The 23,476-nt window shown below is 37.3% G+C and overlaps 1 protein-coding gene across 2 annotated transcripts in view; it reads right to left on the bottom strand.

Annotated features, from left to right (window-relative positions):
* LOC110099820 (DNA mismatch repair protein MSH3) overlaps positions 1 to 21,018 on the bottom strand; it is a 41,717-nt gene extending 20,699 nt beyond the window's left edge. For both annotated transcript variants that reach the window (XM_020827110.2, XM_020827111.2), the window contains exons 1-7: positions 19,957 to 21,018; positions 17,992 to 18,186; positions 17,654 to 17,818; positions 14,755 to 14,853; positions 14,198 to 14,416; positions 6,725 to 6,970; positions 6,536 to 6,667 (exon numbers count right to left, since the gene is read on the bottom strand). In XM_020827110.2, coding sequence (XP_020682769.1) covers positions 6,536 to 6,667; positions 6,725 to 6,970; positions 14,198 to 14,416; positions 14,755 to 14,853; positions 17,654 to 17,818; positions 17,992 to 18,186; positions 19,957 to 20,895 — 1,995 coding nt within the window. In that variant the 5' untranslated portion in view covers positions 20,896 to 21,018. The remainder of the gene's footprint in view (positions 1 to 6,535; positions 6,668 to 6,724; positions 6,971 to 14,197; positions 14,417 to 14,754; positions 14,854 to 17,653; positions 17,819 to 17,991; positions 18,187 to 19,956) is intronic.
* Between the last annotated feature and the right edge of the window lie 2,458 nt (positions 21,019 to 23,476).

The raw sequence follows: 23,476 nt of genomic DNA, 5'->3' as shown, positions 1-23,476 counted from the left end.
TCTTTTTATCAGTAAAGAGGTGCCTCGGGCTCTTTTCCAAGGGGCAGAGGTTATTGAGAAGCAGGTAGAGAAGGAAGGAAAGATCCCTTTCAAAGCCGCAAGCAAGCTGCATATCTTTTCTTTGGCTGATGGGCCCCTGCTGAGATTCATTCCTCGTATCATCTAGGAGTGAATAGGGCTTACGGAACAGCAACTGAAAGAGTTTACTTCCCGAGCTCACTGCCTCACACCACTGGCATTGAAGAAGTAGTGCTTTCTTCTTTGCTAAAGAGAATGTCAAACCTGCAAACAGAAGGCATATTCTAGCTCTTTCTCTTCCCTTTGGACAGCTTTCAATGGTTTCTTCTTTCGATTCTGGGCCTAGGGAAATTGGCTTCACTTCATTCATTTTAGCCATGAGCTGTCCTTGCAAGCATCATCTTCTATTGAATTTCATGTCTATCGCTTTTGTGCCAACCTTCTTTTGAGCCTAAATCGAATATTAAGACCCGGGGTCGAAAGAAAGACTTGCGGTAAGAAGCAAGGGATTACTTTACTAAAAGCTTAGTAAGGAAGTCGCATACGACAACGCTAAAGGTTTTCTTCAACTACGAATGGCTAGATAGAGTCGAGTGAGGCTTGAATAAGCTAATAACATCCATGGCATCGCTTGAATCTCTTTCAGCAGTTCTGCTTACCCTCTTTCCACTTCCAGAGGGTCCTTCGTTATGAAATTAGGGTCTCGGTTGCACTTGGAAGAGTTAGGAATCCCCTGACGCATGCTACCAATGCTTCCTTGATTGGAGGTAGGACTTTGGCAAAAGAAAGGGGAAGCCATGGAACTCATTTGCGATTCGGCGCATCATATACGAGAATAGCATTTGACAATTCCGCCCTTCTCCGGTCTAAGGAAGATGTTCTTCTAGAAGTCTTGCTAAAGGAACTGGAAGCACTGCTCTCTCCATTCACTTCAAAGATGAAGGAGTATACTTCTGAATCAAGGCGCTAGATAGCCTAAGGTGAACAAAGCATATTCTATTGGAACAATAGGATTCCTTAAAGTGAAAGTCAAACCCCGTCACGAGATAGGGAAAAACATTGTCTCCAGGTTGCTAAACACAATTCGTGTCATTCTTGTCTTGGCTGCAATCAAAAGTTGGCGACGTGAAGAATGCCTTTCAAAAACATAAGGGAAGGGAGGATAGGATTCACAATCAGTTGTTAGGCAGCCTCCTCCAATTCCATCTCTTATCATAGGAATCCTAACTTGGTATGCAAGCTCAAGAAAGCGATTCACCTTACGGACTCCGACAAGCTAAAGCATGATATGATTGAAGTATGCACGGACAGAAGTAGCTGCTTAGGTCTTAGGTAATGTAATATGAATTCCTAATTGAATAGAATAGAAAGAATAGAATCCGCGGCTATTGATATGGAATACGCCTTGCTGGGTAAGCAAAGTAGGGACTTTTTACGGTGCCTGGCTTAGCGCTTTCATATTGATAGGATAATGAATAAGATTCGTGCAACAGTAGCAGGCACGTATGGATGGCAGGTCCTAGTCCTAAGTATAAGTACAACAGGGACCATCGAATGCAGAAGAGGATGAGGAAGGATCTACTAATAAGCATAAAAAGGTTGACCTATAAGCCTTCTCTGTTGTCCATGAAGTGGAAGTGACATATGTTCTCTTTCTAAAAGCGGTAGCGGTATTGTTCTTACTTCATCCCCTACTTTGTGGAAGGAAAGGTGCGGAGCAAGGAGCAGCGAATGCCATTTTCATTTCAGGAAAGCACTCATTCTCACTGCGTTCGAGCTAATAGAATGACCTTTCTCTAAATTCCCTCTTCGTTTGTTTTTGGTCGCTCCATCACTCACTCCACCATAAGAATCTTGAAGGCAGTTACCTTGGATGTAGGTCTATCCGAGCCTCTTGGAGAGCTAAGCCCCCGCCCCGATTTTTTTGCCAGAATACTGACTTTTCTAGAGCACCTCTAGAAGGTGTAGTGGTATGCCTTTTCATTAACAGGGTGTATGGCGGCGTGACCTTAAGCATATAAAAATGCAGAGTCATAGAATGTAGAGTGCTTAAAGCTACTAGAAAGATTTCACTATCTATTTCATAATAGAGTCCTATCTTTGTTTACCTGTAGGGCATAGGCCGAGTACTAGATTCAGTATCTCTTGTGCTAATTGCTTCTCGGATGAGATCTGGTGAAAGTTCCAGATATTACCATTTCTTAGTATTGAAAGTGGTCTTGTAGATATTCTATTCTAGCTGGAGTCCTAAGCCCTCTCAAAGTCAATAGAGTAATGTCATACCCTGTCCCTTAGTCACTAGCTTTTCTTTCTCTTTCTCAATTCTAAAGCTAGTCACTTCGTCCCTTAGTAAACAGCCTATCCCTATCTAATCCGAGCCAGCTGTTTAGTTCCTTCTTTGTGGTGGTCTAGGTGCAGAGCAAGAACCTTCTTCTTCTTACTTTTAGGAAGAAAAAGTGGAAATTGTAGGGGTGATGAAATTGAGCGAGACCGAACGAGTTGAATGAAATGCAACGAGAACCAGACGGGCGATCCCCATTCTTTAGTAAAGAGGGAGTTCTCTAGAATCATCCGAACATTTTGAGATCGAGTTTGAAAAATGGGGGAAGAGAAAAAAGAGGACTTTTCACCGTGAAGAGATATCTACAAGTGATCTTCACTTAGAAGGGTGAGTTTGATTATGGATTTCGGCAATCACCTTTTCCCAGCCTTGCATCCCCTTTCCCCATCCTTCTTTCCAATGCAATGAAGAACATTTTCTTTCTAAGTTCAAAGTGTGTTCTGAGCGCAACAACCCCAATTTTTTCCACTACGCTAAGAGACTGCCTGCACTTGGAAACTCACTTGTGGGGCATGAACAATCCTAAGTGAGAACTTCCTTTCTGCATTTCATGAGACGTCTTCTTTTCGTACTTGTGAACCTATAGTTTCTGCTTCCTACTAGTTCCTGTTGCACAGAGAAAACAAAGGTGCAAAGCATCCGATTCCTGAGAACTCAATTTTCTTTAGAAAAAGCAGTCGATTTCATTGATGACAGCCCTGGACTGGACTCCTGGTAAGATTGGTGTTGATCCAATCTCTCCTTTCTTCTGGGGAAGAAGACTTGCTCCTTGCAGATCGCCCCTATCCTATGCCCCACCTTGACCTGCCAATAAGACTGACTCCCGATATATTGTCCTTCGCTAAAGAAATGCTCCGGCCCCGAAGCCCCTAAAAAAACTCATTTTAGAATAGATGATTTCTAAATAGGATCTCCTCGGCTTGAAGAAAGAGAAAGCTTTCTTAGCAGGAACTTCTCAATCGCTCCTTTCAGTCGCGCTTCCCATTCCATTACCCCAAGTTCGAAAAGCTAGTGCAAGTCGGACGTTGTTTTCGGGGAGAACCAAAGGTGCGAACGAAACGAAGCAATTCCTCAGACTGTGAAAAAACACAAATTTGTGTTTTTCTCTTTCTATTATACGACGATATTGCGAGTTGAGTTACTTTATTGAAGAGTTGCTTTTGTTGGTTTCGAGTGTAACCCCACGCTCGGTCTTGATACCTAGGGCGTAGCATAAAGAATAGATCTTTCTTGTTGTCTTGCAAGCCAGGCAAGACCTACTCCTCTACTAGCACTGCCCAAAAAGCCAAAAAGAAAGTAGATGCACTCACAAGATAGCTAGTTCGGGAAGCTAGCAAGTTAGTTGTTTCTCTTTTATCGGTAGGACTTGAAGCATTTTTGAAGTAAGCGAGTGACGCAGATCAGGGATGGTGCTAAGCCTTTCCTTTTAGATCCTCATCTCCCAGCAAGCAGCAAGTAGTCTGAAAGCTCGTCTGTTAGCAGGTTTGAAGTTAAGGCATTCCATCGTCTTTTCGTTTTTCGTTTTCAGACCCGGAAAAGAGAAAGATGGAAAAGCAGGGTAGGAGGTTCTTTATTCCCTTCACGCAGGTTCCATGGGTTCGGTACTGAATTCCTAATCGACGGTCCCGGCTGCTTATCCTTATAAAGAAATAGAAGGCGCTAGAAGAATTCTGACTAGAAGCTATCCCCTTTAAGGGAAAGATATAGATCTATTACTGCGCGAGATGTAAGAGAACCCCCCAATGGACTCACCTTTCTCCCAACGGCACTGGGAAAGAAACACTTCCCTGCTACTAGGTGATGCAAACATCAGATCCTAAAAGGTCTTTCAGAGATATGGCCGAGGATCAACGTACACGATTGCGCAGATCTACTTTTCAGCCTTCATATGTATTTGTTTTATTTATTTGTTTTATGTAATTGTTTTAGCAGCTTTTCCTGTTTTGCCCTTACTTAAGGGCTTTGTCATATGTACGCCCTAGGGGCAATGTCGTCTTTTATTTCCCTTTCATTGTAGGAGGTTATATATAAGCCACATATGTTTCTTTTGAGATTAATGAATAAATTATAAAATTTCGGCATATTGAGTTCTTGTGAGAGCATGGAGAGTCTTTGGAGAGAAATCCTTTGGAGAGGGAAGCGGATCACCCACCAATCTTGGAAGAGTACGTGTTCGTGGCTTTCTTTTTATTCTCTATCCTTTCTTTCCTCCTCCCCTTCCCCTTGTCGTTATCTTAGGGTTACCCAACCCCAAAACTGTCGGCCTCCGCTTCAAGCCCAGGCCCCACCTCCGGTCAATACTCTTCCTCCTTCCCACCTAGCCGCCGGCCATCCAAGGTGGCTCACCCCTTGATTGGTTGATCCACTTAATTCCCTCCACCTCCACCCAACCCTAACCCTAGCCCTAATTCTAGCCGCCAGCCACCCCTCTCCAATTCCCCTTTCCTTCAAATTTTCAAATTCCTCATCAATACTTTCCTTTCTTACTTAATCTCTTTCGGGAAAGCTTTTCAATTTCAATTATTCAAATCAAGTTTGAATTTTGAAACATTTCCTAAAATAGAGTTCTATTTTAGGAAAGTTCCTACATCAAATCCAAATTAATTTTGGATGGGATTGGAATTAATTCCTCTTTAATTTGGGATTCCCCATTGAACTAGTCTCAAAACCTTACCAAAATTTCCCAAATTCCCCTTGATGCTGCCGGCCCCTCCTTGTCCCCACCTCCTTAATGCTTTCCAAAATAAAAACCTCTCATTTGGGAAAGAATTAAATACTTTCCTAATCTTGATCATCTTAACTTTGGTAAATTCAAATTTCAAATCTCAATTAAATTGAATTTGAAATCCTTTCCTAATGAGATTGATTTATATTTGGAAACTCCCAAATCCTCTTAAATCTGAAATTGATTAGAGATTTCTCTCTAATTCTCTTTCGACAATTAGCAACCTAAATTTGGAAAGAATCATAAATTCCCCAATTAACTCCCCATGCATAGCCGGCCCACCCTATCTCCCCTATCTAATTAATTCCCCATTAAGCTCTCAAATCAATTCCCTTAATCTTTCTCAAATCCAGCCGCCACCTCTCCCTATCCCCTAGTCGACTTAATTGCCCCTCCAAGCAAACCCTAGCAGCCGGAAACCTGTTCCCAACAACTGTCCAGAAATTCTGCATTAAGAAATACTGCCCAGAAAATTCCGACCAGCAGATTTTGCCGTCAACTTCGCTCCAGTTTGCTATCCAGCAACCCTTCAAGAACTGCAAGGGTTTTCCTAGGCATTATAGGTTGCTGCACAGACTTTTCCAGGGATCAAAACTGCTGTCAAAGACCTGCAGATTGCCAAAATGTTGCTGAAGACACCTAGAAGGAGCATGCTGTTGTTCATTCATTTCCCAACATCCAAGCGACTACGCCGGAGCTCCGTATTTGTCTTTCCCTTGGGTAAATTTTTCCTCCTACTCTTATATCTTCCTAATTCACCTCTCAATTGTGGTTTATAGTTTGATTCACAAAGATTCTTGTTGATCTCTCCACTAAAGTATAGTAATTTATGGAGTTGAGTGAGGGATCATTGCATAGTGACTAGTCTTGTTGTTATTATAAGGATTTTTTATGAAAACATTCCATGTATGCAACGTTTTGAGTAATTGGCTATTTTAGGATCTGAACCTCTACGCATGTGAATTGACCTAAACTTGTTTTATCGCCTTATTATTTTGTCTTATCGCTAAAAATCAATATAAGTTTATTTACTATTGTTCTCTAAAATTTAAGCGCGCAAATTTCTTAATCAAATCATTTTGCATTTATGTCCTGCATCAAGAGGACTTCACAACACAAGAGAATTAATGACATATCATCCGTGTTTACAAACTGTTCGATAGAATCAGCCCTCAAAGTTCCAATTTCTCATAAAATCAATTATAACATATGTAATGCCCAAATTTCATTACAATACACAGCAGAGACTCGGTAGAAGGCTTGAAATGAAATCCTAGAACACTTTTACGAGCAATAGTTCGAATAAATGAAGAATCTACAGCAAACACAATTTTTTATTTGAGCCACATAACATCAAACATGGTGCACAGGAACATCTAGACAGTCTAATGCATAAAAAACCAAGATAAAATAAGCATTTTAGCTTGCTGTAAGGTTCTGTTTGGAATTACTTCAATTAAATGGGTGACTCCAGAGACACTGGTGAAGTCTAAATTCCGCATTCCAAGCTGTTTTCGGTACTGAATGATTAATGAATCAAGCTTTTCTTTGGTCATTTGAACAGCTATTTGGCTGCTAGCAACCTGTGGTAAAAACATTAAAAAAAAAAAAAAAAAATTGGAGACAATGCAATAGCCTACCTCTGGGAATTGACCACAAGAAGTATTGAACAAATTGAGCATATCACCCTGATTAGCAGCATCCTTGTTAAGAGAGGAGAGAAGCTGTGCAGCTCGAGCAATTAAAGTAGTTGATGATGCGGTCAAAATTAGCCTTCTCAGAAGAGCAGATTTCACAATTCTAGTAACATTATTTTCGTCATCTTCAGCATAAAGCTTCTGTAATTGCTTGCCAGAGAAGAGGATAGCTTGGATGGCCCCAACGAACTGCAATGCTGAAAAAGCTGTTAGTGCTAAAATCACAAAAGAAACAAACAAAGCAAGAATCTAAAGAGTTCCACATCAAGAAATGCAAGCCATTATATCAACACCAAACCTATCAATCAAAAGATGTCAAAAGAGCATTGTTGGCCTACCCTTAAAATAATAATATTCATATCACGAACAGTGCAGTTTCAAAAAAAAACTAGGTCAATTAGAATGTTTAATCCCTCTAAGATGTTAACCTCCTTTTTCATCTGGCAAACAAGACAAAAACAATGGCATAAAGATGTATTGCGAAACAGGTTTGAAACATCATGACCACAATTGAAATAGCCCAAACATCACCCACTTGCAAAACAGGCTGCGGCAATGTGTCCAGAGTGTTAAAATCACCAAAGAATGGCGCCTACTATCGATTTGATTTGGCACAATAAAAAAGTCAAATGGATGCATTGTCGAGTAAATGTAGCTCGAATACTGTTAACAAAAAAGACTATGCTGATGCTTTCGGAATTTCAAATTTATCCAAAAAGGCTATATGACATGCACTTTGATCAAACGCGACAAAAGACGTCAAAACAACAGATGTGACATGTCCATTCACAAAACGAACTACGCAGACCCTTATGGCGTGTCAAAATTATCATAAAAGATACACATATTACCTTGGTTGTTTGACGAAAGCTAAAAGAAAATTTTGCCACCATCCAAGGTGAGAGTACATATTTCGAGGTGTATGAGGGATGAGAATTTGCATGAGAAGTTGACTCACCTTTAGTTGGTCTTACTCTGATTTATTTTATTTTATTTTATTTTTAAAAGAAGCCAGATTAAATAAAAATCAATTTAAACAAAAGATTAAAAAAATTCTTAATCCTCGCCTCCCCAAAACCTTGCTCAGTTCTCCTCTTTGTTTGCATAACGTAGAGCCCCCTTGGCTCTAGTTTAAGCCTCCACACAACAAACAACCTTACCTGCCTCCTCCTCCACAGCCCTTCTCTTCCAACACTGATCTCCCTAATTGTCGCCGAACACCCTTTGAACCTTGTCGACACTCATCTCCTGCACATTATCTTCCCTCATTATGATCTCTCTTTGAAGAACATTAATAGGAAATACTTGTAGAAACACATGAAAATTGGTGGCTGAAATTGAATTTCAGCAAAGATGAAAACAGCGATTGAGAAGAATAATGGATAAAACGTAGTAGAACTTTTCTTTTAATTGATAAACAATGGAAAGAAAGAAATAAGGCACAATAAATCTTCAATTCGAGAGGAAGATCCGGCTCTCCCAATCCCTAGCCGACGGCTAGAGCCCAAATCACCAAAGAGAAATACTGAAATCAGCCAAAACACAAGATGCCCTAACCCTAGGAAATTTTCCTACTTAAAGCATACAATCAAAAAGGAAATCCCTAAACAGCCCCTATTTTGAATTTTCCCTCCTAATCTACGGCTAATGGACCCCACGGCTTGTGGTGGGAACCTGGGAGGCGGAATCCCTGTTCCGCCTTTGGTAAACACAGGCTAGTCTCATATAGACCGACTAGATCGATCCAGTGACTGGTCTAACATACATCAACAAGCTCCTACACACAATTCCTCTCACATATGATATCACTACCGACAACTCCTCACCCTCTATCCAACACCATTGGTGGCACATCACCCGCAGCTCCAAATTTCCCAACACCTCCAAACCACCTACTCATTTTTCTTTCACCTTGAATCTCATGCTGGACGGCACCCCAACACCCTTTCCCTCACTCCTCTTTATCTCTTGCTACTCTCTCTCTCTCCCTCCCTCTTCCATTTCTCTCTATGAAATAGAAAGACAATTCTCTCACAAAACCACTCTCCCAAAAATAGAGTGAATCCTATCTTCTCCTGTTTCTCTCTTGACCAAACAACCCCCCATCTCACCCACTCACTAGCCCTTCCCCTCTCTAAACAGAGAACTAAAAAATATCTCTTTCACTTTCTCTCTCTAAAGTCTCCCCCTTTCTCTCTCTAGAGAGAAGTGTAAATTTTTTTCTCTAAAACTCCTCACTATCGTTGCATCTTCAAAGACTCTTTATGTGCAGGTATAAGAAAATGAAACACTCAAAATTCTCAAAAATCTCGATTGTAACACATTTGGTGGAACAAACGGAACCTTCACGTACTTTTTTAGCATGACCGGGGAAAGTCGTAGATGACACTCTTGACAATAAGTTTTGTGTGCGCTTTACTTAGCATGACAAGAATAAACATATTGTATTACAAACTCTCTTGCAGGTACCCCCATATGAGTCTTTCTTGGCACAATAGATTTTGAAAATTCCATCTGCAGTGTCTTCAAAGACCGACTATGCACACTTCTTTTGACATGATGGGCAAGCCTAAACTACCTATAGATGCCCCCTAAGTGAGGGAAACATCAGGAGACTGCCAAAATGTATACTGATAGAGGATGCAAATCCAAAATTTACACTGATAGAGGACCAAAAAAGAACATAATGAAAATAACTTGTGAACAAAAATTCAACTAAAAAATGAAAATGATAAAACCAAACTAAAAAATTAAACGATATGAATACTTCAAATGTAACGTACAACACTATAAACAAAGATAAGATTTGAACTAAAACAGGATGTTAGGAACTTGTAATGAATAAAATATCTCGAAACCTCGCTGTCACACTCAAGATTCGCAAGAACCCAGACAATAAATTTGAATGTGAAAATGAATAACCTAACCCTTCATATTTATAGGTGGGAGAGCAATTCCTTGTGGGCCCGAATCACTAAGGTCTACATATGTAAAAAGAATAAAGGAAAATATAAAACATATAACAAGATTCATATTCACCTCAACGTCACCAGATTCTTAACGCACACAAATAGACATAAAGCATATTTGAAATTCTTAAAACAAAAATTTAAGCAGATCTCAACAATAAATGCTCGCGCAAATAAGCAAAATTTGAATATTTTAAATTAATCACACATCACAACATAATTTTCAAAATTCAAGCATGCTACCCCGAGGAGCACAAATAGACATAATGCATATTTTAAATTCTTAAAACAAAAATTTAAGAACATCTCAACAATAAATGCTCGCGCAAATAAGCAAAATTTGAATATTTCAAATTAACCACACATCACAACATAATTTTCAAATTCAAGCATGCTACCCCGAGGAGCATAAATAGACATAATGCATATTTTAAATTCTTAAAACAAAATTTTAAGCACATCTCAACAACAAATGCTTGCGCAAATAAGCAAATTTTGAATATTTCAAATTAACCACACATCACAACATAATTTTCAAATTCAAGCATGCTACCCCGAGGAGCACAAATAGACATAATACATATTTTAAATTCTTAAAACAAAAATTTAAGCACATCTCAACAATAAATGCTCGCGCAAATAAGCAAAATTTGAATATTTCAAATTAACCACACATCACCATAATTTTCAAATTCAAGCATGCTACCCCGAGGAGCATGCAGCTGCCTCACGAAGTGTGCTACCGTTCTAAAATCGCACAAATGTGTCATGTAAAGGCATCAAAGGGCATGCAAGCAAACAACATAGGTGCACAAAGAAATGTGCAACCTATGTGCACGTACACTATGAAAATGCATTAAAAGGTGTATAAATTTACCATGTAGATACATCAAAAAATGTGCAAGTACATTAAAAATATATAAATATACTATGAAAATGCATCAAAAAATATGCAACTACATTGTATAAGAGCATCAAAAGTGCATCAATTCATTTAAAAGCATGCACGTACAATAGTACACTATGTAAATACATAGAAAAGCATCAACATGGACACATTGAACAGCACATAAGTATATTAAAAAGCATGCAAATGCACAATTTGCAAATGCACAATTTAGCTGCATCAAAAAGCCTACAATTTGATAAAAAATGCAAAAAAGAATAAAAAATCGTGCATGACACATCATCATCATCATCAACAACAACAACATCAAGCCTTTGTACCACTACATGGGGTCGGCTGCATGAATTATTTTTCTCTATTGTCCTCTTAAGAATCAAATTCTCATTTAAATCGAATTTAAAAGTTATTTCTAATAAGTTAATAAAGATACTACCGTTTTAAAAAGCCCCTAGACCTAAGAGGACTTTATTTTCAAAAAGCCCCTAGACCCCAATATAGATATACTTCAAGGCACATCCAAACATAAAATTTAAAAATCTCAAAAATTACAAAATGTGAAAATTCAGAAGTAAAATATACACCATATCACTTAAAGCATAATTCATCCAATATTCTTAACTTTTTTTATAGGGTGGCAAATGTGAGAATTACCACAACTCACAGGGAGCCAAATTTTGTCAAGCATATTGCTACAATTTATTCTCAAACGTTCTCTCACCAATAATGACGTGTTAAATGTCCTCTAATCAATGATCTTACAACTAAGAGTCCTCTAACCAGATAGTTTTTGTACAAAATGACATCATTAAATTATGGTCACAGTCAGGGCCCATAAGTTCTCCAATTGCTAAAAACCCTTGAGAAATGAATCATATGGTACACCTGATGGAGTATAAATCCTCGTGTTAGCTAATGTCGACTTAATTTATGCACTTAGACAAACATCTACCCCAAATCTACAAGGTTCTCTTGGACAAAACAACACAAAGCTACAGACAAGGATCACTCGATCAGGTTGGGTTGGCTACCTCCTTAGACCAAGTAAACAAGGACTCATAGCAACCGAGCCAACTGAACCATATGATCTTGATTGAGTTCTTCATCATTTCTCCCACCAGACATTTTAATTTCATGATAGTTAATTTCTCAATTATTAATCAAATTTGCTACTATTATAAGTGAAGCATTTAGGCTTGTTTGACAATAGGATTTGAGCACGCTTTAGCATAAATCCTGCCAAACACAGTTTTAACTCGACATAAATCTCACGGCAGAATAAATCTGTCTATAACACCTTTTTGCAGTAAATCGAATTTGATAAATTTGCGAGTTCGACATATTTATGAGATTAGAAATAAATCTAATTTAGAAAATTTATAACTACCTACCATCCATATTGTACTTACTATATAAATTAAATTTAAAACTCAAATCCTAGACACCCAACCATCCAAATGAGAATTAAATTTAATTTAGCTTAATTAATATAATTTAAATATTAATAATTAATTAGGCTAATTAAGTAATTAGTAGTATAAATAAATATTTTAAACTAGTTTAATTAAATAATTATAAATTAAAATTTAATATAATTTGCTTAATAAATATAATTTAAAATTAAAATTATTAATTATATAATTAACAATGTAATAATTAATGAGTAGTTAAATATTATAATTAACGAGATAATTAATATTATAATGAATAATTAAAACTAATAAAATAATACTTGAATAATTAATTAAATTATTAGCAAGTGTATTAGTTAAATTTCAAAAAAATAATAAACTAATTAATTAGATATCAAATACTTATTAAATTAACACTTAAATGAGTAATTTGATAAGTACTATAATAATTAGTATTAAATATTTAGTTAAATTATTTGATAATTAAGCTAGCTTCTAATTATATTATTTATCATTATAATTTATTGATGCTAATTAAATTTGAAATTAATAATTAACTCATACTTAACACATAAATTAAATTAAATATACGATAAATTTAATTTTTAGAAGAACTAACCACCTTAAATCCTGTATTACGTTGTCAAATAGTTTCATAGGATTTAACAACTATCTTGCTAAACAATTTTCATGACTTAACATACCTAGGATTTACTAAATTCGGATTTACAGAATTTACTAAATCCTACTTGTTGCCAAATAGCCCCTTAGCTTCTAAAAACTTGCATTAATTGAAAATTCTCTCTTATCACCGAAAGGGATAATTAATCAGAAGATCTTATGCTTTAAGAAACTTAAACCATATCATAAAGTCCTCGAAAAATGCAAGCAAAGTCTCTAATTAGTGCATTATCTGGCTTTTGAAAAGTTGACCCAAAAAATCTAAAACTGTCTCAGCAAAGCAAAGGCATGACTTATCAAAGCCCACATTAAGAAATTGACTTATGTTCCGAGTCTAATTATTCAATTGCGTTCGACAACCTTGCACGGACAAAAGAAAAAACAAGGTGTAGGCTTGAAAAACTAGAATTCACCTTCTATCATGTAACAGGTAAAACATTAGAGCAATACAGAAACGTTTTTTTTTATTCTTTTACAAGGATTAAAAAAAAAACATGGGAGACATTGGAATAATGCTCCCATCTTTTTTGCATTGAAATAGATCACAATACTAATTCCAACATCATTGAAATTGTGATGCACTGTAAAAAAAATGGAAATCAGGCCAGCTTACAATAAAAAATAAAATAAATGCTTTCATTTTTAACAAGGGGAAGAGCAGGAAAAGTTCAGCGCCTTCTTTTGTTGTATAATTTTTATCTAGTTTCATTTTATTTTGTTGTTATTCTGTCCCCAAATGGAGTTTGGGCTTAGACACAAATACCTATTCGATCCTGCTGCAACAGGAGTGCTGAACAAGAGTCAAAAAACTACCTTGGGAGCGACAGCAAACGGTGGTTAATCATGCACAAAATGGAAGAGAAAAGATTTAAACTCACGTTCTCAGGTTTGCATTTCTCACTATCAACAAAAAAAAACTATTGCATTTATTCAAAATGCAAGATACACTTCAAGCCAATCTTATTTTTCATATACAGAAACATTTTGTTGTAAATATATATATATATATATATATATATATAAAACAAAATCTAAATTTACAGACGAGAAGGCAAGAAAATAATAATTGAAATTACATTTACCTAAAAGAAAAGGAATAAAAAAGTAAAAGATGAAAATCAAATTTTCTTGTACTATGTCAAATTCACTTGTACTATGCTTCGAATTTTTCACATTATTAAATTTATTTACTCTCACCATCCTATAAATTTTATCCCCTTAGCTTACATTCATTCTAGAATTTTGAATTAGATGTATCAATCTCTGCTCGCCTAAGAAATTTTAATTTCATTAATCTAATTTGAAAATTTTTACTTTAACCTGATTATCAAAATATAAATAAAATCTAGAAGTAATAATTCAAATAACTCTTAACTGCATTTAACAAGACCATTGAACACTTAGCCTCTAATATATATGAGAGATTCAGAACGGATGATTGCTAAAGAACCTCAGCTGCTGTAGCAGTTCTGTGAAAAATTCTAGTTATCCCACGTTGTACATCTGGTGACTTCCCCAACATCTTTAAAACTTCTGAAAGTATAGAACTAGTTTCATTGCATGAAGTTTCTTCTTTTAAACCTCTACAAGACCCCATTGAATCTGCGATTTCAGTAACTGCATCAAGACGTGCAATTATGGAGTTTCTTTCACATAATGGATGAGTAACCTACAGAATAAAAAAAAAGGTAAATCAATTTCAAATAATTAGCAGATTCAAACCTAAAGTGTAACTGACATTTTACGGCAGAGTGCAAAATCAACCATGCGACAGACACAGATCTCCATAAATCAACTATACGAGCAAACATGCACTGACATGCATGTACATATCCACACATGTTGTGCGTATCAATCAATAGTTAAGTTGATTAATACAATTTCACTTTCCTGGCTTAATCTTTCAGCAAAAAGAATCGTTAAGTTATAATAATGTTAAAAGCACCTCACAGATAAACAAAACTAGAATCAAACGAATGACCAGTTCCGACCATGTTCATGGCTTACCCAGTGCTTCAGAAGTCTTGAACCAAATGAAGTACAAGTGTGATCCATAGCATGTAGCAATGAACCTTCAATAGAACCATCGCAGCTGTTCCGCAAGACCTGAAAAGCTTCTCATGGATTATATCTAGTCAAAACGGCAACTTGATCTAATCTATTGTATTAAACAAATTATACAAAATTTAAAAAGTTGGTCCGTAATCAAGAAGTTAACTGAAGAAATTGACATTTCCAAGTCGCTAGATGTACCAATATTTCAGAGGATGGTGCAATCTGCATCATTGTTTACAATGTATTCACTCGGCTTACTATTTAAGTTAAAACATAACGCAAGTATCAGAAGTCTGCCTTCACTACCTTATTCTTTCAACAGAAATTAACAAAATAAAATTAACTATTTTTCAGAGGACGGTGCAATCTGCATCATTGTTCACCACATATTCACTCAGCATAACATTTGAGTTGGACCATAACGCAAGCGCCAGAAGCCAGCTTAACATTAGCTCACAAAAAGATGGCAAATGAAATTGATAATTCTAAGTTGCTTGATATACATATATTTCGGAGGTTAGTGCAATCAGGCAATCATTGTTTACCAGTTAATTAACTCACGCAAGTATCAGAAGTCTGCTTTTTCTGCTCTTTTCTTCAAATGCAAACAGAAATACGAGAATTCCACATAAACAAGAATGCAATAAGAAAATAAATCAGAAGAAAATTTAAAAAAAAAATAGACCGAGTGAAATCAGCCATTTCTACCCCCAAAAAGTTGCAGTGAGTAGTAAACTGATTTCTATTCCTTAATGGGAATTACTCCTAAACAAGGAGCTGAGGTATGTCTCTTATGATATCACAAGGGGTGTAAACAAGGCAAGATTACATCAAGTTCACCTAAGCTACAGGGGGATTATAGGCTAGTCGCACAGCACAAGAAGGATGGGTTGAACTAGTAATGTCAACGAAATCATGTTGAAGCTATAATGGAGGATAAACTGCAGCACGAAAATTAGGCGGCCCTCCAGGGGTGCCCTAAAATTGACTAGCTAACTAGCCCAAGCTTCTTGTTGACTTTGTGGAAGTGAATTCCATCGTACTATGAGGGCGTTATCTTTTGTCCAATCTCCTCTAAGAACTAAAGGATTTGAGCATGATGCCCTTCCATTAATTGAATCCGATAATCCAAGGAACAGCTTAGGAGTCCTTCACTAGCAAGATTATGTCATCCTTGACTATGGGATAGATTCTTGGATTGATGAGTGGAGTCGTAGATTCCATTCTAGTGGATGTTACATCTATCAGCCATTGGAGAAGTCTTTGTAGAATGTTAAGAATGTTTCCAATAAACAACATCAAACTATTACATGCTGGAAAAGTTGTGGTGGTAGAATAAGAGTTTATCATCTTAGTATTGCATGAAGATCATTAGGCACATAGATAAAAAAAAAAGTTCAGAGAATACACCAAATTTTTTACATGAAAAATCTAGAAAAGCAAGAAAACCACGAGAGCTTGACTAGTTGAAAAAAAAAACCCATTATTGAGATAAGATAATAGATGTTTACTCTTTCCCTCAATTAAAGAAACTGAGATTAAAGCATTGCTAGCCTGATCTCCTATATACTTCCTAGAGTATATTGATAAGCTAAGTCATCTAAGATTTGTTTCGATTAATGAGGTTTATGAGAGATGAAGGTAACCCAATCAAAATCTCATGGTTCAATCATCTAGGGTATACCAATAATTTTCAATGTACCAATTTTAACATCCTATAAGCCATAACATATTTCATCACGCTCGACGGCTCGATCACGAACACACATACGGCCTCTTGATCCCGGACATTGCTGATCGCGGATTTAGACAAAGCACACCAACGCTCGATCCGGATTAGAAGGACTCACCATCCCGGGATCTCTGCACGCAAAACCGGGTTCGCAGGTCGGGTTGGGTCAACTCGGTAACTCGCACAAGTCGGGTATGGGTTGGAGAGTTTGACCCATTTGCAAAACCGGATCGGGTTAGGGTCAACCCATTTGGACCCGACTCAATTCGAGTTGCGCCCCAAGTTGACCCGTTGACCTGTTTTGACACCCCTATGTAGTAGGTCGAGGAGCGTCAGAAGCGTGAACTATGCATTCGCGTGTGTATAGGAAAGACAAGAGGATGGGAGTTTTTTGCGTGAAGTAGAGATGCAGGGGATCTCCTTCTTTCACACAGGGCTAGAGTTTCATTCGTCATTTTTTTTAGCCGAACAGATTAAGGAGTTACGAATCAGAACAAAGGATAATTGTGAGACGTGGGCTGGTGGTTTTCCAAAACGTCCATAAATTTGTAATTAATTATTTTGAATTAAAATTAATTCAAAAATTTAAACATTTTTCCTCTCTTTTCTCATTTCTTTTCATATACCATCTATAGGGGTCATTAAAATAAGATAAAGAGAGAAAATTTTCATTTACAAAATTTCAAGCAAATGATAAGCTTTCTTCTTCTTCTTTTTTTTTCTTCAATATTGATTAATTTATTGGCATTTATTATTTTCATTATTGCCAACAACAGCCAGGTAACCTTTGATCCATGAAAATATAAATCTTCCAGCATCAAGGAAATGGCTAACCAGTAACGCTCATCTGGATTCTGTATCGGTGGATCCCATATCAAAAGAGAATATGCATGTTAGAAGCATATATGTCTGAGTACATAAATAGCATTGTTTTATAGCATGTCTCTAGCAAACAGAAAACAAATAATTAAAAAAAAATTATTTCCCTAATTTCTTTTATATTACAATCAAGCTTGACAATGAAAATTTTGATTACCATCAGTATTTGGAAAGCAAACCATTTAAACCTTTTTTTTTTTTTTTTACTCTATTATGCTAACCAATAAAATTTAAAATTACCTCCAACTGGTGAAGTGTATTTGCCGATAGCGTCATCTCAACATTACTAGAGAGAGGCCGGAAAGAAGCACCCATGATTAAAATCCTTTCCAAACCAAACTTTTTAAGGTATCGCAAGGATAATGCCAATGCTTGGATAGATAGTTCTGGCATGGCTAAAATTCCCTAAAATGAAATAAGAAGCTCTTTCAGTATAATTAAATGCCAAGATAAGAAAATAGACATTTCCATGCAAAATAAAATTTCATAAGAAATGTAAATAAAAATTAAACTAGAATCATATGCTGTAATCCTGCCACAAACACAATCAAAGAAAAGGATATATTTTAAGAACTCACCTCAATCCCACTGGAATCGTCTCTCCCTCTCCTGATGTCCAAATTTGTTTCAACATTTTTCACATTTGGGGTATCCCCAGCCACCTCTTCATATAAGGACATCACTTCAGCAAGTGCACCCCCATCATTTAAACAGTCTCGGGAACTTCGTTCAACTCGAACATTAGATGCAGGTCCAGCATAGGCCAACAGCAGCTAAAGGATAATTTGAACGTATAGCACATCAATAATTAAAGTTCTTTTCAGGTAAAAACAGATAAGAAAGATGCATAAATCCAACTCCAACTAGGTTAAATAAGCAATTTATTGTGATAGTTTAATTGACTATAAATATAAGAAAATTGTCTCAAACAACAACTAGAAGAAGAAAATATTTTGAGAATTTGACAAAGGCTTGAACTGGAAAACAAAAACAGTTCTGCAAAAAATGAACAAAGGGCTGTAGGATGCTTATCACAACTGCCACTGTTGCTCTTCTTGCAAAAACGGGCCTGAAAATTGACATCAAAAATTTTTTTCCCAACGCCATAGCATGATTATAAGTGCAATGGCAAAATTACTTTTATCACTTGATATGCTCGAGAACGGCAAACAAAATTTTGCTATTGTGTGGGAAACATGAACAAAAAGCACTATAATACACATTCTGCCTCCTCCATGGCTACACACCATAGAAAACACACTAGTATAACAGAATCTCCATCTCATTGAGGGTTTTGATTTCATATCATACCAAACAGCACAATACAATTTTACCAAACAGCACAATACAACTTTACCAAACAAAGAATGAAGCTAAGATGCTCTTCCGCAATAACCATGAATTGTAGAAAAGCAATTGAAGTCATGGAAGTCAATGTTAAATTGTCGTACCTTAGCAGCTCATGACAGATGACTGAAATTAGATTAACAGCTCATAACAGATAACTGAAATTAGATGAAATTAATAGCAAGTCCAATATCATAAATCAGGGTAAGAAGTTTAGTCTTTACACATCATGTCCATAATGCATGCAAACATTAAAGTATTCTTAGTAATATGAAGCTAGAACAAAAAATCATGCTGCATTAGTCTTAATTTAATGTAACCATATCAGATCTGGCCATTTCGAACAAGCTCTCCACAAAAAGAACAAGGGAGTGTAAGGAAAAAAAGGATAAAGATGCAATAAGTGATAGCGTAGGACTTATAAACTCTGACAACTGAAAGGAATTAGAAGGTAATATGTAAGGCAAAATGGGTCAACATTGATATCTTCAATGCTGAACATTGATATCTTCATGTTAGAAATAATAAAACTTATCAAGCTTGTCACTGCAGAAAAGAAAACAAGATAACATGGGTCCTAGAAAGATCCGGAATAAATCTCTAAGCGCCAGCATCCTGCAGTGACAAGGACAAGGACTCTTTTCACTCATTTTATTTATGATTAGGTTAACCATTTCAGTAATTGTTTCCAGCAAAGATGATAAGGAAGCATGACAAATCAGCGTCAATAAAGGTTGCCACTTGCAAACTTCTAAATCAAAGCACAGAACAAGTCTTTGTAAGCTGAACTACGGATCTAGTAACTAAGTTATTTACCCTTTGATTGCTGAACGGGATAATATTGTCCAGTTATACTCATTTCTTCTTCAGTAAAAAATTTAATATCCTCCTGGCAGCGGCCTCGAATAAACTAACTGAGCCACTCGGGCAGATTAATTTTCAACCAAAATAATCATGATAATCCAGAGTGAGACCCTTAAAACTGCTTACCTTTTCAACCCATCACACGCATGGCCGCACCAAATGGCAATGATGACTCACATAACTTCCAGCTAAGTTTTCCCATATCGTTGTTAAGTAGAGGGCTCGAACTAGCATACTACCTTCTATCATGCCATCATGCATAGCAATAACTAATCTTTTTTCAGTACATTTAATAACAGCACAAAACTAACGAGCCATGAAAAATTGAATACCTTCTCCGTAGATGCAGAAAGAGGATCTCCTAGAAGGATTTCTGCTGGAGATAAGCTCAAAACCACGGCTTCGAGCCCCGATCTCATAACATTGTCATTGAACTCACCATGAATGACCTCCCCAGTCGATATCTCCACTCCAACTATCCCAATCTTCACGTCAAAACAACCTTCCAGATCAGAACCTTTATATCCAGCCACAGCTTCCTTCTCTGCAACACAGAGAAGGTAATTCCCGTCCGAACCCACCAGCCCGTCTTCCTTTCCGCTTCCCATATCCTCCGCTGCTTCAATCGTCGACCTCGTATACAACGCCGACAAGCCCCTTGAAAACGGTCCTAGCCGGTTCGACCCATGTGCCTTAATCGCCGCCGTTTCCGTCTGCTTAACTACACCCACCTTGTACCCGGCGGCAACAAGGCGCCGGACATGAAAATTTAGCCGGAATGTGGGCACACTGGCAGTGAGAAAATTGTGGTCCGCGTGAGCGATGATGCCAAGGACTCGCGCAGCGTTCTCGGCGTCCTCGCCAAAGAAACGGTAGCGGTAGCCGACCTCTACCATGAGGAGTACGTCTGGATGCTGAGATTTTAGCTCGAGGACCTGCTGCTCGAGTGGAGTGTATTTGGGGTTTTCAGCCGAGGGTTTTGGGAGAGTAACCGAGGAGGAAGCGGGAGAATCGAGGAGCTTCGACACCAACTTCTCGTGGAGCGAGGGTTTCGGTTTTTTGGCACATGAGGACGGGTTTTGCGAATGAGGATGGGAACGCTTAGAGGAAGTTGCGGACGGGGAAAAAGAGACGATAGCGGCGATCCTCGGTGAGGGTTTGGAACGGGGAGGGGATGGTGGCGGTGGTGATTTTTGTTCCATCGACGCCAGAGGAGACGTCGACTTTGGGGCAAAGAAGCGGGAGAGGACCTGCTGCTTAGGTTTCCCCATGAACGGGAGCGAAGAAAAGCGCGCGGGAAAAACAACTACCTTGCTCGAAGCGCGACGGCCTCAGGCCCTCTGTATTCAGGTTGACGTTTAAGCGCGCGCGCAAAGAATGTGCCAGTGTCCTGTGTCCGTGTCCGCCAACGGGGGGCTGAAGCTCATTTTATAGGTAGAATATTTTTTAAAAATAGTATCGTATATTATAAATATTTTCTTAAAAAAAGGGGATATAAGAATTTACAGTTAAATATTATATTCTAAAATCTTAAATGTTTTGTTTCTATGATAGAAAATTATTACATAAAACTTTAGTCTTGAAATTCTATTTTTAGCTAGAGTTTTTTTGTAATAGCTCACTCCTCGTTCTACAGTATCATGCCCTAATACACTTTATAATGCTAATGCAACTCTTAAATTCTTCAAATAAAAAATAAAAAACTCTTGAATTCTCCTAAAAATAAAGTATTATTGTAGTGGGCTAGAATATACGCGGCGATAGAGTTAGAAAATTTTCATCCCAGCATTGTGCGAATATCCAGCACACAAACAGAAGAAAAATGAAACATCAGGATTTTTACATGGAAAACCATGGAATGGGAAAAACTGCAGGGTCACGCCCAGTTGAAATGATTCAACTAGTATTTTCTTAAGTTACAAGTAGCTGGCTCGTCCCTGAAATTGAGGATGATTAGATTATAACTATCGGGTTGAAATTCAGTTACAAATAGATATCGAAATTCTGACAATGTTGGATGGTTGGGCAGAACTCCGACGTTACTTGGCGATCTGGCATAACTTTAACGTCGGTCGGCTGCTAGGAAAAATCCGACGGTGGTCGAGGAGGAGTCTCTTCCTTCTCTTCTTACTTCTATTCTTGCTTCCTTGCTTAATTCTGGTGTCGGTCGACTACCGAGTGAAAGTCCGACGATGGTCGAGGAGGAGTCTTTTCCTTCTCTTATTGCTTTAGGGGTATTTTATAGTTTTCTGAGAGTGGCATGACCAGTAAATAAGAGGAAGATCATGGGCAAATTTGGAAGTTGTTTGAATGGACGGCTGATGTTGAATCCCTTAATTGTTGACCGTTTATTAGGTATTTGAAGGCTCTAACGATATCGGAATTCGACGATCTTGGGCTCGTTGGATTTGTCTTGTCGAGCCGCTCGATTTGACTATAAGCATGCCACATTTGAAAATTATTAGGTAATCCAAATTATAGACTGAACCATCCAAATGTGCTTCAGGTTTTTGTTTTGGACTCACTTGGGCTTGGATTAAGTTGAATTTTGTGTCGTTTGGTTCATATTTTTGAGACGTTTCGTTCGATTATAAGTTTTATGAAATCAGAGTTCATATGGTTTGGTATTTAATTTTTGAAGCTTTCAACTTGATTTTTACCTCGAGATTCATGCCCATCAAGACAATTTTTAATGATATGTCAATTATTTTTTATGATTAGGGTTTAGGGTCATTATTAAATAAATTATGTTTTATTTTAAAAAAATTAATATTTATCATATCATATAATTTTATCACGATTGAACCATTGAACCTCTTCATTTTCTATTTCATTGTCCAATCCGATTTAAAAAATGGTCAAAAGGTATTTTGCTTCTAAAACCCTACAAATAAAATGACAAAGCCAATTATTGAGGTGGTAATTATATACTTGTTGGCACGTACAAAAATAGAGAAAAAAATACATCAAAGATGTTATACCCGAATTAAATTAGCCCGGTCCAGGCGGGACCCAATGAGCAAATCATCGAGCACCCCCTTCACGCGCAAACTCTTATGTTTCGCATGCGAGCGACCTGAGTGACTCCTGAGATGCAATTCCCTCTCTCCAATCGCCGAAATTTTGTGATTATTTCCATGTTCGATTGATTCTCCCGTCTTGGATGCCTTACGCAGCTCACCTTGGCTTGTTGGTTGAGAGCTTATGCTTCCAACTATGAGGTCTTGGGTTCGAGTCTTTTTGTATGTGTTGTGTGTGTGAGTTTACTCTTAATTGACTCGAAACTCAACAATATGTCATCATAGACGTTCATCCCTACCCTTCGAATAGGAAGAAAAAAAATGACTCTTCGACATCCAAAACTCGCTCTCCTTTATCATTGGCAACCCTTCTTATTCTAACAACTACATCAGCCCTCTACCATAATGGGGAACTTTTCTGCAATCACGAGAAGATGAACACCAACTGTCTGCATTGTCATTCGACACATACTCGACTAAAGTGGAATTGATATTCAAAAAAGATTTTCATGTCATGATTATTTGATAAATTTTATGTTAGTTGTTAACTACTTAATCTAACCCTCCATTTTTTTCACCCAGAGTTCACAGATAAAAAACAATAATGCTCAAAAAGTTCCACAAAAGAAGAAATGGTAACAATAAAGATGATCTTTGTAAGCAGAAAAAAGACAATTAGTTGGTCTAAACAAAAGTCAAGACCGTTGATGGGGTAAGCAAAATCTGTCAAGAATGAGCTTATTATCCTCATCGTCTAGATAATAGAAATAAGCTCAAAATCATTCCATAATATGCCCAACGTGAATGGCATTCTTCCAATTTGCTGATTTTT

Source organism: Dendrobium catenatum, unplaced genomic scaffold (assembly GCF_001605985.2).
Source record: "Dendrobium catenatum unplaced genomic scaffold, ASM160598v2 fragScaff_scaffold_1608, whole genome shotgun sequence".
NCBI lineage: Eukaryota > Viridiplantae > Streptophyta > Magnoliopsida > Asparagales > Orchidaceae > Dendrobium > Dendrobium catenatum.
This window is presented reverse-complemented; position numbering and strand designations above follow the sequence as displayed.